This window comes from Protopterus annectens, chromosome 12.part0 (assembly GCF_019279795.1).
Source record: "Protopterus annectens isolate FY-2018-M chromosome 12.part0, PAN1.0, whole genome shotgun sequence".
NCBI lineage: Eukaryota > Metazoa > Chordata > Ceratodontiformes > Protopteridae > Protopterus > Protopterus annectens.
Genome location: NC_056746.1, coordinates 332,209,704 through 332,229,028, shown reverse-complemented (window position 1 = coordinate 332,229,028; position 19,325 = coordinate 332,209,704). Strand labels below are relative to the sequence as shown.

General features: G+C 40.9%; 1 protein-coding gene across 3 annotated transcripts in view; it reads right to left on the bottom strand.

Moving 5' to 3' along the window:
• ARHGAP17 (Rho GTPase activating protein 17) overlaps positions 1-19,325 on the bottom strand; it is a 1,246,301-nt gene that overhangs the window by 157,689 nt on the left and 1,069,287 nt on the right. For all 3 annotated transcript variants that reach the window (XM_044089406.1, XM_044089407.1, XM_044089408.1), the window contains one exon: positions 13,954-14,123. In XM_044089406.1, coding sequence (XP_043945341.1) covers positions 13,954-14,123 — 170 coding nt within the window. The remainder of the gene's footprint in view (positions 1-13,953; positions 14,124-19,325) is intronic.

Genomic DNA, 19,325 nt, shown 5'->3' with positions numbered 1-19,325 from the left:
CACCGCTTGGGGTTGGCAGTGAATGGAAGTAGAATTTGTACCCCTGGGATACAATTCTGATGACCCATCGGGTCCTAAGAAATGGACACCCAGTTTTTTGGATGAAGGGCAAGTTTTCCTCCTAGGGACACAAGCAGTTGGGCAGGGCTGGGAAGCTGAACTGAGAAGTCATTGTGAACTTTTTCCATAGGGGGGTGGCTTACAACTCCCTGCTTTTGGGGTGGGGGCACTCCACTGTTTAGATCTCTGCAAACCCTGAGACTGTAGTCTGGGTTGCCTGTTTACCCTAGGTCTTGTTTGGGAAGGCCTGGAAGGGGCTGGAAAGGACCAGTTTTGTGGAGGCCAATGTCTACTGAATCTAGGTGGTTACACTTGTAAGAATTCTTTAACAGTTTGCAGAAAATTAGCTTCTTCTTTCATCTTTTTAAGAACTACTTCTGCTTTGGTGCCAAACAAACCATCCTTATTTAAAGGAGCGTTGGATATGACATGATTTGGCAAGGTTTGTTCCTTCAGCCAAGCATGCCTTCTCAGTACAGAACCAGTGACTTGCAGCCCTGCAGGATGCTTCTAGGGCATCAATGCCACACTGCAAGGTATGCTTACTAACTTGGTTTTCAGAATGCATTAGCTGTTGTAAATCTTTATTTTCTGTACAATCTGGAAATACCATCTTTTGTTTAATTAGCTCCATAATATGTTGCTGGTACTTCAACATGTGAAACTGGCAATTCAATGCCCTGATGGCAAGAGTTGCCGAGCTATATACCTTCTTTCCCAATCTGTCTAAAGCTCTGTAATCCCTGTCCCAAATGGGTAGGATTTTTTGCTGTAGTAACCTTAATACCTTTAGGTCCCTGGAAATGGTCTCTGGATCAGCAGTAGGATTCTTGAAAAGAAACTCGTGGCAATCGGGTACTCTGTAGTACCTTGTCAGGTTTCCTACGGGCCGAGGGTAATTTATCTGGAGTAAGACTGGATTCCATAAAAACATCATCTACAACATCCAGGACAGGGGGTATAGCTACAGGCCTGTGCTGAGGCAACTCTAAAAATTCCCTGAGTCTCTTTTTGGACTGAGGGTAGTCTTGGCATTCCCAGTGGAAATGCTTTCAAAGTATGCAACGTATCACCAAAAGAAAAATACTCTGGAGGGGAGACAGAGGTAATGGATTCCCCTGCACCTGAACCCTCATAGGCTAAGGGCGTGTCCTGATAATCAGAAGGGTCAGAGTCATCGGACTCCTGGTCTGTAGAATCAGAAGGAAACTCAATTCTTTGTCTCTTAGCAGGTGAAGGCAGGCTTCTCCTAATTATGGTAATAAGGTCTTCAGCCATCCTAAGCATTTGTTTTTGTAGCATGGAAGCTTGAGCATGCACTTTGGTTGTCGGTTTTCTAGGCGTACTGCGTACTCTGAGCCTAAGAAACTTGGTAGTTTTAGCTAAAAAAGAAGTCAGTTTGATTTGAACATCAGTAGGATGGAATACACCCTCAAAAGCAGGTGCCTGCCCAGCAGCTCCAGACCCATCCAAGGTAGAGACAGCTGCAGGTTCCATAGTCGAAGAAGCATCTCACGGCATACTGGACTCCGAATGGGTCTCAGCAGAGGCCTGCGAATCAATAGAAGCAGGCATCAGGGGCTGCAAAAGCGCCTCACTGAGTACCGGTGGACTGGCGACTAGCTTAACAGAAGTGTCGTCGGCAGTTTTGGACCTATGCGGTCTGTCTCTGTCTTTATCTTTACGTTTTTTTTGGAAGATCTGTAGTCAGAAGGCTTATCGAAGCCATTTTGGAATAGGGACAACAAGAGAGAAAGAATTTAGAGACAAAGATAGCCCGACTACAAATGGTTCGGGCGTTAAACAAGGCACAAAACCGACAGCGAGAGACATCGTGGTCTGGGCCTAAACAGCTGATGCAGTAAGAATGAAAATCTCTGTGAGGCATTTGCTTTCCACAGGCAAGACAATTGTTAACTTTTTCTGACATCTGTTAGAGCAAGAAAAAAGGATCCCCAATGGGGTACTTAACTTTAGAAGACTTCGGGATTATAAACTCGAAAACGACAATTTCAGGTAGCAGCCAATCAGCACTTGCAAACTGTTTCGGGCTCCTCCTTGGCAAGAAAGACTAATGTAATGGTGTCTGCTGTCTGTTTTATACCCGACGTCATGGAAGACGCTACAGCATCCGACGCAGAAATACTAAAGACTCTGGTATTCGGGCCGACTGAGGGCTACCTGCAGGCAAATAACCCAAGTGTGATGACTGCAATAGTAAAACACGAAGATCATTAGCAATCTGTCCTGAAAAGTTGTGGTCCTTAGGTTCCAGTAACAAATCTTGTACTAGAAAAAGCACTTATTCTGGGGTAGCCCCATCACTAAGCCACTAATTTAATCTTCTCTAAAATAAACTGAGACAGCAAATGTACATAGCTATGGTTAATCTCTTGCTATATATGAACAGCAGCAAGAAATCCTTGTCATCTAGTGACTAACAGAACTTTCTTAACCAGTGACTTATGCCAAAATAAAATCTTCATTAAGATCTGCAACCTCTTTTGCTCGTTTCTGGTTCTTAGAAATTTGATGCTTTACAAACACTTGGTAACAACTAGATGAACCACCTCTCGATACACAAAAATATAGTAGACCACAAACTCCAAGCCAGTCACGGTGCAATTCAGTAGTGTTTTAATAAAACAAGTCCACAACACGTATTTCTCTAGCGCCTTGGCTGAATTCGCCTTTATCAGAGTATACAATCATGAACTTACATCCCCCTATTTTATACTAATTTTACTACCCAACTATGTAATTCAACAATTAAAAAATTAATCAATTAATCACTAAAACATTCATTACTGCTTCACAGCACACTTTTCCAATTACATTCCTGATTTAAACCCTGTGGGCTCATTGTTTTAAACTTGAAAATCATTGTGGTTTCCTTTTTTCTTAATAAACATTTAACTTGCTGCTCATTTATATATAAATTCATCTCTACCCTATCTAGCACTGTGGCTTGCAACCCCAATGGGTTACCATTATGAAACTTGCTAAAATGCACTGCTATAGGGCTTGTTTGTTATTTTTTATCTCTCTAATGTGCTCTTTTAACCTGCAACAGAATTGTCTTTTAGTTTCTCCTACATAAAATTTATCACATGGGCATTTTAACCCATATATAACCCTTTCTATACTGCAGTTAAATGTTCCATTGGTTTGAAATACTATTCCATTTATACTTCCAAATTCCTTAACTATATATTTACACACACTGCATTTTCTACATATCAAAGTTCCCTGCTTATCTATTTGTTTATTATTATTGGCATTTTAAACTTACTGTGTACTAAAAAATCTTTTATGCTTCTCCCCTGTCTGAAGGAGCAGCACACTTGTTTGCACTGTAAAAAATCTACCTCCCTTTTAACCACATTCTAACAGTATTTAACTTACTCTGTAACCTTTTCAGAAAGCACAGAATAAGTCGAAGTAAAATATATACATTCTTTTTCATCATTACTTACCCCATAACTATTTCCATTCCCTTTATTTTTTAAAACCTTAACCAAGCTTTTTTTCACATCTACCTCTTTATAACCTCTTCTACAAAATTTTCTATAATTTTCATTTAATTCCACTTTTGTTTCAACCGGATCACTACACAACCTTTTCACCCTTACAAATTCACCATAAGGAATGGATTTTATAGTATGAGGGGGATAAAAACTTTCTCAATGTAAAATAAAACTAGTTTCCTTAAATTTTCTTTGTATATTAGTATTAATATATGTACTCTCTTCCTTTTAAAATAACATCCAAATAATTCACATCCTTTCCCATTTGCAAACCATCAAATTTCACTCCAACTTCATTTTCATGTATTTCATCTATAAACATTTTAACTTGATCTTGCCCTCCTTTACAAATGAATATTAAATAGTCGATAAATCGAAAATATTTTTGTACATACCTAATAAAAAATGTTTTTGTATAAATGTATAGACTTTCAAAATAACCCATAAAAATGTTTGCATAACTTGGAGCGAATGCTGCCCCCATTGCTGTTCCTTGCAATTGCTTACATAAGCTTCCATTGAATTCAAATATATTATTAAGGCATACCAAAATCAAATCTGTAACACATTCAACTACTGGAGTTTCCCCCAAGTAATATTTTATAGCCTTGATTCCATCTTGATGTTTAATATTGGTATATAAACTTACTACATCTATTACAAGGAAATACATGGCCTCTTCCCATATCATATTTTTGATCTTATCCAGCAGATCAAACACATCCCTGATATAAGAGGGCAATTTTTTCACTGTAGGTAATACAAATTCATGAAGAAAGCAAGCTAAATTATGAGAAAAGTAACCACACGCCGAGACCATAGGACGTCCCGGTGGGTTAACCAGATTGTTTTTGGAACACAGTAAAATTGGGCCATACTAGGATTTTTAATTTTAAATTTCTGCTGTATATCCTTTTCTGTAAAATAATGAAGCCTGTGTCCCTTACTTATTAAAACACTATATTCCTTTTCTACTTTCCTATATTTCTCTATTCCTACTTTCTCATAAATCTGTTCATCATTCAAGTGTATATAACACATTGTTAAATATTGTATATAATTTAAGACTACCAATTTGCCACCTTTATCTGCTGGTTTGAATATTAGTTCCCTATTTTGGCTTAGTCCTTTAAGGCATTCCCATTCTTTTTTACTCATATTATATTTCACATTCTTTTTATCCTTCAAATATGAATAAAATTCCTTTTCAATATTATGAGTGATTGATATGCCAAAATGTTTAATACTTTCATTTCTTTGTGGGGGCATAAAGTCACTTTTCACTTTGACACCCTCTGTATTTAATTTACAATAAGCATTCACAGATCCATTTGAGTGGCAAGAATAAAAACTTTCATCACTACTTACAGATTCTTCACTTACAAAACTTTCATGCAATGTGCTTTCAGTTTCATTTACCCTATAATAATCCATTAAATTCAATTTATGACTAAAACAGAAAATGTCCCCTTTGAGCTCATGTAGTCTCGGCAACACTGTTGGTACACATTTTAAACCTTTGTTTAAAACACTCAACTCACAGTCTGACAGTGCATATAGTACAGTTGTGTACACCTACCATAAATGTAGATGTTAGCGTGTCTTCACTGTTGCAGTCATGACTGTAGGGTTCTCCCCTGCCGGCAGGCAGCCCTCGGTCGGCCAGAATCCCAAAGTCTGGGTCCGGCGTCGGCTGTTCAACCATGCTCCCTGACGTCAGAGCACCAGGAGTACAAAGCTGACAGCCGACGCCATCTTCTCCAGTTTTTCTTGCCCCAGATGTCAGGAGTCCCAAAATGAAAAAGGTCCCATAACCTTTGCAAATACACCTCAGAAGAATGGTAAAAAAAGGAAATACACAAAAGTAAAAATAAGAGGGGACAGGAGGGAGGTAAACCCAGACTGCAACAGTGAAGACACTCTAACATCTACATTTATGGTAGGTGTACACAACTGTACTATGTTCATCGTGTTTCACTGTTGCAGTCATGACTGTAGGGTAGCATCCCAAAGCTGAGAGAAAGGGAGGTGGTCATAAAGAGGAAGGGGCGGCTAAAAGGCCATGCAAGACTGTAGAGGCAAAGCCTGCCCTAGACTTAGAGTATAGAGGTAGATTGTAGTGCTTAGAAAAAGTATGCACTGAACTCCAAGTTGCAGCTTCCAAAATGTCCTTGGTAGGAACTCCCCTGAGGAAGGCCGCAGAAGTGGCAGCAGCTCTGGTGGAATGAGTCCGTATACTCCCTGGGATTTGCTTTCCATGGTGAGAATAACAAAATCTGATTCCATGAGCAATCCATTTAGAAATGGTCTGTTTTGAAATGGCTTTACCTTGGGAACTTGAAGCATAAGAAACAAATAATTGTTCTGATTTTCTGATGTCCTTGGTTCTGTTCAGGTAAAAACGTAGTTGTCTGTGTACATCCAAGGAATGTAAGATCCTTTCCCCTTTATTTTGAGGAGTGGGGAAAAAGGTTGGCAAGTAGATAGTTTGATTTAAAGCCACTTTGGAAACCACCTTAGGCATGAAGGTAGGATTAGTCCTCAAAGATACCCTGTCTTGATGAAAAATAATATAAGGTTCCACAGCCATAAGAGCTTGTAACTCTGAAACTCTCCTGGCAGAGGTTAGGGCTAACAGGATAGCTGTCTTCCAAGATAAAAACTTGATGTCAGAAGAGGCAGCAGGCTCAAAAGGAGGCAAGGTTAGTTTTTCCAAAACATAGTTGAGATCCCAAGCAGGAATGGGAGGAGATCTAGGAGGTCTTAAGTTCTTAGCTCCTCTGAGAAACTGTCTCATGAGCTGGTGGGAAAAGATGGGAGGGTCTGTATTATGAGCAGAAATAGCAGAAGCATCTATCTTAATGGAAGAGAAAGAGACCCTTATGTAAGAGATCTGTCAAGTAAAGTAAAATTAAAGTAATGTTAGGAAGAAGAGGATCAGAATCCTGAGTCTGCATCCAGGAACAAAATCTTTTCCATTTTCCTGCATAAGATTTTCTAGTGCAAGGACGTCTGGGCTTCTAAAATGACATCCATAACCTGCTTGGGCAGTAAAGAAGAAATCAAAGGCCCTGGATTAACCAGGCCGCCAGGCTGAGAGTTCTGACATGAGAGTGTAGAACCTAACCCTGATGTTGGGACAGAAGGTTCGGAGACGGAGGTAAAACCCAAGGGGGCTCCAGGCAAAGTTTTTTTTTTAGAGTTGGATACCAAAACTGCCGAGGCCAATTTGGAGCCAGAAAGATTATCATCTTGGGTTTGTCCTGTTTTATCTTCAATAAAACCCGTGGAAGAAGAGGAAGAGGCGGAAAGGCATATCCCGAGAGGTTCCGCCAACTGAATGACAGGGCGTCCACTTTCCAAGCTTCTCTGTGGAAAGTCCTGGTGCAAAAATTCTGTAGTTGATGATTGAGATGGGATGCAAAGAGGTCTATGTGAGGACATCCCCAGACTGCTGTTATCATCCTGAATATTTTGGTGTCCAGCATCCACTTGTGTGGATCCGAAAGGTTTCTGCTCAGGCTGTCTGCCAGGAAGTTTTGTTTCCCTGGTAGAAACTGAGCTTGAAGATCCAGATTGCAAGCTAGAGCTGTGTTCCATAGATCCATGGCTAGTCTGCGAAAGGGGTAGGAATGAGATCCCCCTTGCTTGTTTATGTACCACATAACTGTGGTGTTGTCTGTCCGTATTAGCAGTTGTTCTGGTCGGAAAAGATTCCTGAAGGCCAATACAGCTTTCTGAACGGCTAACATTTCCTTTAAATTGATATGCAGGTGCTTCTGATCCTTTGTCCAAAGGCCCTGCAAACAATTGCCCTGAAAATGGGCTCCCCAAGCATAATCCGAGGCGTCCGTGGTTAGAATCTGAGTGGCAGGAGGCAGATGGAAGGGTTTCCCTTTGTTTAGAGCACATGCCCTGGACCACCAAAGAAATTCCTTTAGAAGGCAAGGAAGGACGGAGATCAGTATGTCTAAACTGTGGCAATGCTGAGACCATACACTTTTTAGGTACCACTGTATTTTCCTCATGTGTAGTCTTGCATATGGTACGAGAAGGATGCAGGAGGCCATGTAACCCAAAGCCTGCAGGAATTTCCTTGCAGATAGTTGAGTTAGAGTTGCCAAGGTTTTGAAAGTTGAAGCCAGCTGTAATTGTTTTTCAGATGTCAGAAATGCCATCTGGGTTGTGGTGTTTAGAAGTGCACCCAGAAAAGTTATCTGTTGTGATGGTGTCAGATTTGACTTTTTTATGTTTACAGAGAATCCCAGGAACTTGAGGAGGTTCTGTACAAAATCTAGATGCTAGAGTAAGACATCCTTGCTGTCTGCCTGAATTAGACAATCATCCAGATAAAAGTAAATTTGAATTCCCTTGAGTCTGCAGTAAGCTACTACTAGAGCCAGGCATTTGGTGAAGACCTTGGGCGCAGTAGACAATCCAAAGGGCAGCACAGAGAATTGAAAGTGCCTCGATCCGGCCTTGAACCTGAGGCATTTTCTGCAATCCTGCCTGATGGGAATGTGTAAATATGCCTCCTTTAAATCCAAAGTTACCATCCATGCATCTTTGGACAGCAGTGGAAGTAGCTGCTGTAGAATAAGCATCTTGAATTTTGGAATCTCTAGAAAGGTGTTCAAGACCGACAGATCCAGAATGGGTCTCCATGAGTTTTGCTTCCTTGGGACTAGAAAGAGCCTTGAGTAAAAACCTTTTCCCATCTCTGAGAGAGGAACCAGTTCTATGGCATTCATAGCCAAAAGAGCTTCCACCTGGTTTAAGGCCTCCGTCCATTGATGTTTTGGAAGGTCTGGCCATCCGTTTGGCCTTGGCAAGGTATGAAAATGGAATTTGTAACCTCTTAAAACCACATCCAAAACCCACTTGTCTTGGGTTATTTGAGTCTAATTTTGTTAAAAAAGAGAGAGTTTTCCTCCGAGAGGGGCTTCCAGGCAAGAAGTTTCTGTAGCCCAACAGAGGGAGTCATTGAGTTTGTTTCCTTTGAGATTGTGACCTGTCCTCTCCTCCCCTAGGGGTGGAAGCAGTCCACTGTCTTGGTCTATAAGCAGCTTGTGTTTGAGGCCTCCCTCTGGAGCGTCTATATCTACCCCTCTGAGGCCTGTCTGAAGTGGGAAAGGACCAATTTTTAGAAGGTCAATTCCTGCTAAATCTAGGTGGCTGTACTTGTAAGAAATCTTTAACTGTTTGCATGGATTTCGCCTTATCCTCCATCTTTTTAATCACCTCTTCAGCTTTTGATCCAAACAAAACATTATGCTGAACAGGAGCATCCAATAATTTAGCCTTTACTTGCTCAGGTAAATTTTGTTCCTTTAGCCATGCATGCCTTCTAATGACTGTGCCAGAGGCCGCAGCCCTACAAGAAGCCTCCAAGGCATCAAAAACCACAGTGTAAACCATGCTTACCAACCTGTTCAGTGGCATGCAATAAGTCATGTAATTCCTTATCATCTGCACAGGCAGAAATGGAAGTAAGCTTTTGTTTTAAGACAGACAAGAGAAATTGCTGGTATTTAAGCATATGAAACTGACTGTTTAAAGCCCTAATGGACAAAGTAGCAGAAGTGTACACCTTTTTGCCCCATCTTTCTAAGGATCGAGAATCCTTTTCAGTAGGAATGGGATTTTTGGCAGAAGCGGCCTTAACTCCCTTAGGACCCTGAGAAATAGTTTCAGGGTCAGCAGAAGGGTTCTTGTATAAAAACTGATGGGAATCAGGAACCCTATAATATCTATCAGGCTTAACAGGAGCAAGAGGAAAAGAGTCAGGGGTTAAGTTAGCCTCCGAAAAGGCATCATCCACAATATCCAAAACAGGAGGAATTGCCAGGGGTCTATATTGGGGAAGAAGAAGAAAATCCCTCAGTCTTTTCTTGGATTCCGAATACTCCTGTCCTTCCCAGTGGAAATGTTCCCTCATTTCATGCAAAGTTTCCCCAAAAGAGAAATCCTCAGGGGGAGAAGCTGAAGGAATGGATTTCTTCAACATCAGAATCCTCATAAGGAGGGAAAGAATATTCCTGATCAGAAGAAGAAACTGAGGAAACAGAAGCCTGATCAGAGGAATCATAATAAACATCCTGCCTTGGCCTTTTGTCTGGAGGGGGATGTGAACCCCTAATCATAGTAAGTAAAATCCTCCGCCATCTTGAGTAACTGTTTCTGTGACTTGGGAGCCAGTTCAGAAGAGGCCTGTGTTGAAGTCTTTGATTTAGAAGGAGTCTTTGCCTTTGTCTTTGCCTTTACTAGTAGCTGAGTAGGCCTGAAAACCCCTTCGGAAGCCGGTACCTGCACAGTGGCTCCGGACCCATCCGAAGGAGCATTGTCCGAAGGTCCTGCAACAGAAATATTTAAAGGCCTGGTTGGCTCCTCATGAGAGTCCGTTTCGGCCGTCGGTTCTGAAATGGCCGACGACAGGGGCTGCAAAAGCGCCTCACTGACGACGGCTGAACCTGAAGCTGGCTCCGCTTGTGCGCTATCATCAGATTTGGACCTCGGAGGCCTGTCTTTATCCTTACGACGTTTGTGAGCTCCGATAGCCGGGACCGTATCCGACGACATTTTGTAGTTAAAGCGCCTACCGAAGTAATGAAAAGCAAAATCGTACCTTCGCTTAATTGTACGTTGATTGAATCTAGCACAAAACCGACAACTAGCTACGTCGTGGTCAGGGCCTAAGCAAGGAATACAGTAAGAATTAAAATCCTTATGAGGTATTTGCTTCCCACATGAAATACAATACTTTTTCTGACATCGGAGTGGAGCAAGAAAAAAGTTTCCCCAACGGGGTACTTAGCTTTGAGTGGAGAAGAAAGTCTGCGGACCGAAGTATATCAGAAAAATTCATCAGGAGTCAGCCGACCGGCACTTGCGAACTGCTATCACCGCATGGCAAGAAAGACTGGAGAAGATGGCGTCGGCTGTCAGCTTTGTACTCCTGGCGCTCTGACGTCAGGGAGCATGGTTGAACAGCCGACGCCGGATCCAGACTTTGGGATTCTGGCCGACCGAGGGCTGCCTGCCGGCAGGGGAGAACCCTACAGTCATGACTGCAACAGTGAAACACGATGAACATCTTGATAAATTTACCACGTACTCACACAGTCAGATGATACAATAGCTGTAATTCAGTCCCATTTACCACGTTTAAATGTCCGCTGGTATGTGTTATGTTCCTTATGATATCCTTGTCCATTCCAGCTCCGCTTTCGGCTCCCTTGTGCCCCACGAAACGCATTCATGTAATTATTCCCTGGTTTTGGAAGAAGTGGAAATTCTTCCCCATAACTTTCACCTTCCGTTGTAGATGCTCCACTTTCTCCTGCGTTACAGGCACACCCTCCTCCTGTTAGCGTTATTTTTCCTTTCTTGCTGACGTTTTGCCTTAGGATTGGTTGCCACCTGGAAGGCTTGCTTGTTATCGTAATCACGTAGATCCCAAAACAATTTGTTCTTTTTCCTCTCAATTACTCCTTTTCGTAAACAGCCAGTTGCTCATTAATTTTAACTAAAAATTGTTGCAGATCATCATTAGTAGTTTTATTTGTTATATTTTTACACACTCTAATCTCCTCCCTTAGTTTCTTTCTTTTTAACAAGTCTCTCTCCACCAGAATGTGTACCCATTCTAGGCTGAATCTATGTGCCTCTGCCACCCATCTATCATGAAACAGTTTATCTTCCACTGAAGACAGGTTAAAGAGAGTTGACTTTTTTTTATAGCCCGAAGCCCTCATATCTCTGTAAGCTTTGTAAATTTAGAAACACTGAGGTTTCTTTAAATAACAGTTTTTCAACTTGTGTATACATCTCACAGATTTCTGGTGTAACTGCTACCTCAGTCTTCCTTCCAATTTTCAAAAATGGATTCTGCTGCCATAGTTTCCTTTCTTCTTCCCATTTATTGAGCACTGCTGTAATAGCTGTTCATCTCCTCTCTGCCTGATAAAACCAGAGCTGCTGACGACCTGCCCACTCCATTCATTGATACTAAAAAATTATGAATGGAATTTTGTGTTAAATCCATTGCAGTCTCTCTTAACACTCTAGGTAACACCAAATAAGATTGACTGGCCATAGAACTAGATGAAAAACCTCTTGATACACAAAAATATAGTAGACCACAAACTCCAAGCCAGTCACGGTGCAATTCAGTAGTGTTTTAATAAAACAAGTCCACAACATGTATTTCTCTAGCACCTCGGCTGAATTTGTCTTTATTAGAGTATACAATCATAAACTTGCATCCTCCCATTTTATACTAATTTTACTACCTATGTAATTAAACAATTAAAAAATTAATCACTAAAACATTCATTACTGCTTCACAGCACACCTTTTTTACATACATTCCTGATTTAAATCCTGTGGGCTTCACTGTTTTAAACTTTAAAATCATTGTAATTTCCTTTTTTCTTAATAAACTTTTAACTTGCTGTTCATTCATATATAAATTCATCTCTACCCAATCTAGCACTGTGGCTTGCAACTACAAAAGGTTACCATTATGACGCTTGCTAAAATGCACTGCTCTAGGGCTTGTTTGTTTGTTATTTTTTATATCTCTAATGTGCTCTTTTAACCTGCAAGAGAATTGTCTTTTAGTTTCTCCTACATAAAATTTATCTCATGGGCATTTTAACCCATATATAACCCTTTCTGTACTGCAGTTAAATGTTCCATTGGTTTGAAATACTATTCCATTTATACTTCCAAATTACTTAACTATATATTTACACACACTGCATTTTCTACATATCAAAGTTCCCTGCTTATCTATTTATTTATTATTATTGGCATTTTAAACTTACTGTGTACTAAAAAATCTTTTATGCTCCCCCCCCCCCCATCTGAAGGAGAAGCACACCTGTTTGCACTGTAAAAAATCTACCTCCCTTTTAACCACATTCCAAAAGTATTTAACTTGTTTTGTAACCTTTTCAGAAAACATAGAATAAGTCGAAGTAAAATATATACATTTTTTTTCATCATTACTTACCCCATAACTATTTCCATTCCCTTTATTTTTTAAAACCTTAGCCAAGCTTTTTTTCACATCTACCTCTTTATAACCTCTTCTACAAAATTTACTACAACTATCACTTTCATTGCTGCTCTTGTCTTAACTGCACAACTTGTATTCTTGTAAAAGAAAAACTTAAAATCGTTTAACATTCTGCCTTTGATGGTCTTATTAAAATGCTCACCAAGAAAAATTAGTCTGCTATGAGAGATGATGCTTAAAATAAGCACTGAAAGCATAAGCTTTTGGACAAATTGTATCTGAAGAGATCTATGAGAAAACTCATCATCACTACAAGTTTAAGAAAAGCAAGACTTGAATTTAAAACACTGACAAATATTAACACCGCATAAGTTCCAAAAAAGCCATACTTAACTTGTAAAAAGAATGAAAGCCAGAATCGACCAATGTATTAATGGTGATGCAGAAGGATGACCGTTTCTGAGTAACAAAACCTGATGTTAGCACCTGCCAATGCTTGATAAAAAGGGGAGTCACACCGGCAACCAGTGAACAGTGGTGTAAATGGGGCCAAGAGTAGTTTGCACAAGGATATAGTATTGAAGAAAATGTAATTTCCTATGACCTACACAGTCAGAAAGCCTATTTGTCATGTGTTACAGCTCAAAAGACTTTCCCAAAATGACATGCAACAAGCTCTCTCTTCCATTTAAACTAGTTTTAACTTTTGTTAAAATGAGCAAAAGATACTTTTAAGCCCGCTCCATACACTCAGACAATCAGCACCCTCCTCAGTGCTAAAGTTGTCCATTCATTCCATACATACAGAAAAATGGGTGTCTGGGATCTTGGAACTTAAGACAGCATCATGTTCAATTCACAACCCCCCCCCCCCAAGTATGCAATGATGTTAATGCAAAAAGTACACCTGTTTTTAGAAGCAAACCCTGCTGCAGATATCTGACCATGAAGACCCCCAATCATGATGGCTGTTGTGGATCCCCTTCTTTACACTCACAGCTTATCACAAAGTAAAAGGTCACGACCACCCTCTGAAAAGGGGAACTTGTCATCTTTGCTACTTGATTCCCACCCCCAAGACTACTAGTGTTAAAGAGAGGTTCTCTCGTTTCTGTCATCAGACTAGATGTTTCTGAGATGCTGTACTATAACCTTATAGCACAAGCAACACAACGCTGTTCATGAATTTTCTGCATCCTCCTGCATTTCTTCTGTTTCCCAATGTCTGGATCATTGTCAGTTACTTCACAGTAATTATGTCACAGAAACAAGTGCTAAGAAAGAAGCATCAGCTGCTCATAAAACATGCTTCAAAAATGCAGACTTCTAATTCTAGATCCGTACCTCGTCTCATCATAACTGGACTAGCACCAATGGCATTCTGTGACGAACTCACATTAAGCTGACCAGAGGATGTAGTAGATGAAAGCACTTGACTCTGGGAAGCAGACGTAACAACAGAAATACTTCTAAGTGACGGGGGAGTACTCACTGTATCTTTTGTTTTTGCAGTGCTGTAAAACAAAAAAAAAAAACAGAAATGGATGCAAAAATAGCACATATTCATTTTTGTTTTCTGTAAAGAGAGAGACACAGATATGTGAACGAACTATAACATGTTTATTGTGCATATGTCAAACATTCGATCATCAAAAGAATCAATACATAAATGTCAGGCACAGGCTGTAATTCACTATAGCCCCCCAAACACCCAGGTATACACACCAATGACTATTCATCTCCAATGCAAACAGCACAACCCAAAACAACCCTCTCAAAGACACGCCTAAGAAGTTGATCCATTTTACTGATTGTGTGCAACTCAGATATATGCTGTTGATCAAATGAGTGAATAAATAAAAGAATAAAATTCACAGTAATATATCACTGCTCACTGCTATAAGATGCATAGAGTGCAACCCATTACAAAACCTCCATGCATATTATACATACACACACAACCACTGTATAAACAATCTTGGGAGTTCCATGTCATTACTACTTATCCCTACTGATATAAAACATATTAATTTAGGGGCTTAGTTATCAAAGAAATAATTATAAAATAAATAATGAAACAATGAAAATTAACACAAAGTATAGACAACAACAATTACCCAAACAGGCCATGCCAGGAACACTCATTTTAGCAAGGCATCTAACATGAGAAGTAGGCTGAGTGGAGTTGTAGAAAAAAAGTACATCTTGTGTGTGTGTGTGTGTGTGTGTGGGGGGGGGTGTTAAACTTGGCTTGTAATGGAAAGATAACTTGTAGAACAAGGGACATGACAAGACTGAAATCACACCTTTTGCAGCCACCAAGGTGCAACATGAAAGAGTTTTGGTTCCTCTCTAAAAGCAAATGGTAGAGCTCTGCTTCACAGTTGCACAGTCTGGGGTTAAAATCCTGACATTCAATTACTGGCTGCCTGCAGTCTAGGCATATTCTCATCATACCTGCTTGGGTTTCCTCCAGGAACTTCGGTTTCCTTTGGATTCTAAAAAACATTCTGACTGGCTACAGCAAACGAGGCATGTCTTCCTCTAAACATGTCTTTCATATTTACTCTTACCCTTATTGTCCAGGTTTTGAATAAAACTATTCACAGACCAGTCCACTTCCCCCTCCTTTTACCCAGTTTTTAACACATACTACATATTTTTCTCAAGGAGAAAATCGGAATGAACTTGCTGGAGTGCATACTGAAAACTTCTCTGCAACAATTATTTCTTCCTTGCTATGCCGAGTTAAGCAGAACAGGACATTCCCCATTGTGGGGAAACAAGTTGCTATTTGTGGTGTCCTTCCCCCAACCCAACGGCCTGAACAGTCAGGATTCCAAAATGTTCAACTCCGGATTAGGATTTAAACAGTAGCTAAGAGTCTGAGCTCATGTTCAGTTTCCCCTGGAATGAGAATGGCTGTTAAGGCAAAGCCTCAGACTATGGCTCAATGAAAGACCAACATCGCCTGTCTGCAAAAAGACACGAGTGTGTACCATCCTGCTTGTTTACATATGGCGCAATCATCTGGTTGTCTAATCAGAGTAGAAGGGACTTTGGCTTCAGCTATCCTTCCAGAGTCTTTATGGTATGGAACATTTACTTGAGGCTCGATGTGGTTTACACAAAGGTGGGGTCCCCAACCAGCTAGTGAAACGTACACTGTCTAGACAGATAAGGAGTTCTGCTGCAGGAATGTAATAGTGAGAATCAACCACCACAGAGATGAAAAATTAAGAGACAAGAGACCAAAAGGAGGGAGTGAGATGGTTCAGTGACCTTGTAACCACTTGATACACACTGTCTAATGAGCAGACATCCTTAGCAAAACAAAATGAAGGATAAAAATTGAAAGTTACGTACTTATAATGACAGATCTGCCCATGTTTTCTTCTGTTCAGTTCAACCTGTGGACTACTGGATCAGACTCTGATCCAAAGCAGTCCATTCTAGAGCCTTCAGTCCAGAAGCTACACTTCCTCTGCCTATCGCACTCTGCTCCCCACTTCTCTCCTCCAATAGAGTTTTGCCCCTAAAGTGAGATAGAGAAGGACTCAAGCAGGGTGGCTCATAATCCTGGCTATCAGACCAATCAGGTGCACTCAGCTAAGAACCATGCTAATTTGGAAGGGGCTAGGGAGAGAAAGATGGTTAAATTAGATGGAAGACAACACAGATCTAAAATTATGGTAAATACTTAACTTTCATATCTAATATCTTTTCCGTCTAGCTTCAACCTGTGAGACAGAATGCCCAGAGAAAACACCAGGGAGGCCTTAAGAGAGAACACTCCACAAGGTGGAAACAAATGAAGCTTTAGACTTAGACTGAACATCCAAGCTTGTAATGGGAAACAAATGTTTTGTTCTGTCCAAATAAAACAAGTTGTCTATGCACATCCAAACAATGAAGTAAATACTTTCCCTTGTTACTGACACTTGGAAAGAAGACTGGTAAGTGAATAGGTAAGTTCAAAGTAGACTCTGAGGCAACCTTGGGCAAAAAGGAAGAATTAGTCCCAAAAGTAATTCTATTCTTATGAAACTTCAGGAAAGGAAGAATGAAGGATAAAGCATGCACATTCAGCTCAGATACACTTCTGACAGAAGATGCAACCACCAGAAAGATGGTCTTCCAAGACAATAACTTCAAGGATACCATAGTGAAGGTTCAAAAAGACGACCGGCAAGCACTTGAAGTTTCAGATCATCATCCATGGGGGTATTGTATTTTGAATAGGTGGTTGAAACAAAAGTATCCCTCAGAAAGGCTTTAGACAGCTTAACAGATGCTAAAGGTGTATTATTCCTGCCAATGTGAAAACTGGAAAATGCAGTCAGCTGTAACTTAATGGCAGAATAACTCATCCCGGCATGAAAGAAATCAGTCAAAATGTCCAGTACGGTATCTAAAAGTCCAGAAAAGGTATCTAAACCTTTGGACGAAACCCAAATAGCAAAACATTTCTTATTAGAACATAGAATCTTCTACGATAAGGCAATACACAGAACTTGGTCAGACAGCTTGGATTCCTGGACAAAACTGTAACTGGATACACCAAGTGGACAATTTGAGGGGGCAGAGGTTGGGCACAGGCATCCCTGCAGGATGGGGGACCAAATCCGGGAGTGGACCCAGCACCCAGGAACAGTGACTTAGCTGAGGCCAAAGAAAGGGGAACAATACTTAATAGGGCTAGAACAGGGCAATGAGGATAACTGTCACTCAATAACAGGCTGATTCTCAAGAAACTTGTTTATGAAGGAGGCCAGGGGGTTGGCATACTGAAGTCCTGGGGATCAAGCATACAGAAAAGCATCCCTGGGTGACTGTCCCTGCAAAAAGGAGCGCATCAGTTCTTCACAGTCTGATGACTTCGTGCTCCCCACTGATCAGATGGGCCAAACTGAAGAAGTCAATGATTAAGTTTAGGAATCCGTCTTGGGGGTAGGATCAACACAACAGATCCAAACTTTAAAAACTTTGATATGAGGTGTGTGGGGGGGGGGGGTACTCAGCTAGTGTAACTAGTGAAAAATGGGTACCTACCCAAACTACAGGAGTCCTTGGCTAAAAACAGTCTGGGGATGCTAAGGGTGAGAGACCTGAGCCTCTCTGACACTAGCAATTAAGGAGACCAGGGCCAACTGGACAGAGGAAAATAAGTAAACATCTCTGGCTGATCTTCAGCCAACAAGGCAGAACACTTGCGGTCCTTCTATCCTTGAATCAGAACTTGGGGTCGTTGTCCCAGGTCTAGTCCCTCTATCTCTTCTCAGGCATTTTTACAGGGAGAAAGAGAGGAAGAAGACGACACCGCAGCCGGAGGGAGCAACTCTTTGATTGGATGATCAGCTTGTTCTAGCACTCACGGAGAGCCCAGGTCCCAAAGGCAGCACAGGAGAAACAATCTGCTTCCAAGTGAGCAGTGCCCAAGCAATAGATGCAGCAGTTATGGGTGTCTTGTGGGTGTAACTTGTACCTGCAAGCCACATATTTTTGAAGCCTTTTTCCCTTTCTTTTTCCATCCTAGAAAAAGATGGTCAACAACAATACAGTACAGTAAGCACAAAACAATATATCTAATTATACAGCAACCACCTAGCTACCTACCTAAAGTCCTAGCAGAAAAAATATAGGAAGTTTGATAACACACACATGCTAGAAGAATTATGGAGAAAATTGCACTTATTTTTTAGGTAAAGAAACAATACCCAACGACTAAGTAGTCTAGCAAAAAAAAAAAAAAAGCCTAGACCTACTAAACACGAACAAGGCACTCCTAACTTGGGTAGAAGAAAATTACCATATTTAAAACAACAAACAAAAGATACAATGAGCAGAGCTTGTAGACCTCCATGCACTCTAAGATGACAAACGAGGACAAAAGGGAACAGAGTACTATGAGAAGATGAGGCAGAGCTCCCAGGCCGATGACTCTAAAATGGCCGACACCAGATAAGAACCCACAGGTTAAGACATCAGCTCTGTCGATACACATAGTCTTGAGAGGTGCACTATGCTCTCACAGAGGCTACTGAGATTTTGACATTCTCTAGTCCTCTATGCAAGCAAGAAGAAATGGCACTCAAGACTGCTGAAGAGTATCCAATTTACCACCATGAAGGCAATCCTTTAAACGGGGTTCAGGGCAGGGTCCCTCGTGGTCAGCAACCAAAAGAACACTCAAGATAAAGATGCTACCAGCCAGTCTATTAATGGGTCAACAGAGCTGTTGAAGCCAAACTTTAAGACAGAGGAACACATGGAGGTCCTTTCTCCAGAAATGACTGCAACCACCAGTCTAGGAGAAAGATCAGACAACAGCACCATGTACTGAAACTGATGCCCACCCAGAATTAACTGAACCTCCTGCATAAACCTCAGGTGCTTATGTAACAGAATGATACCCAGGGGCACCAACCAAGCTCCCTATAACAGCAAGGCATGAACTACTGCACAGTCACTATCCACAACCTGGCTTGTATTTTGTAACTTAAGTCCATGATACAATTAAACACTCCTATCCTTTTTAAAACGAGAACTAGGATGTTCTTGCTCAAGTCAATGATGTCTAAGACAAGGCACAATTCTTCAGGCCCCTTCAGAACTAGGAAGAAGAGGGGGAGCATGACCTTCTGCTTTTTCTGAAGCAAGAACAAGTTTAAAAGCTGCTTTGTGGAGCACAGTCTGGGCTTTCTGAAAAAAGAGAG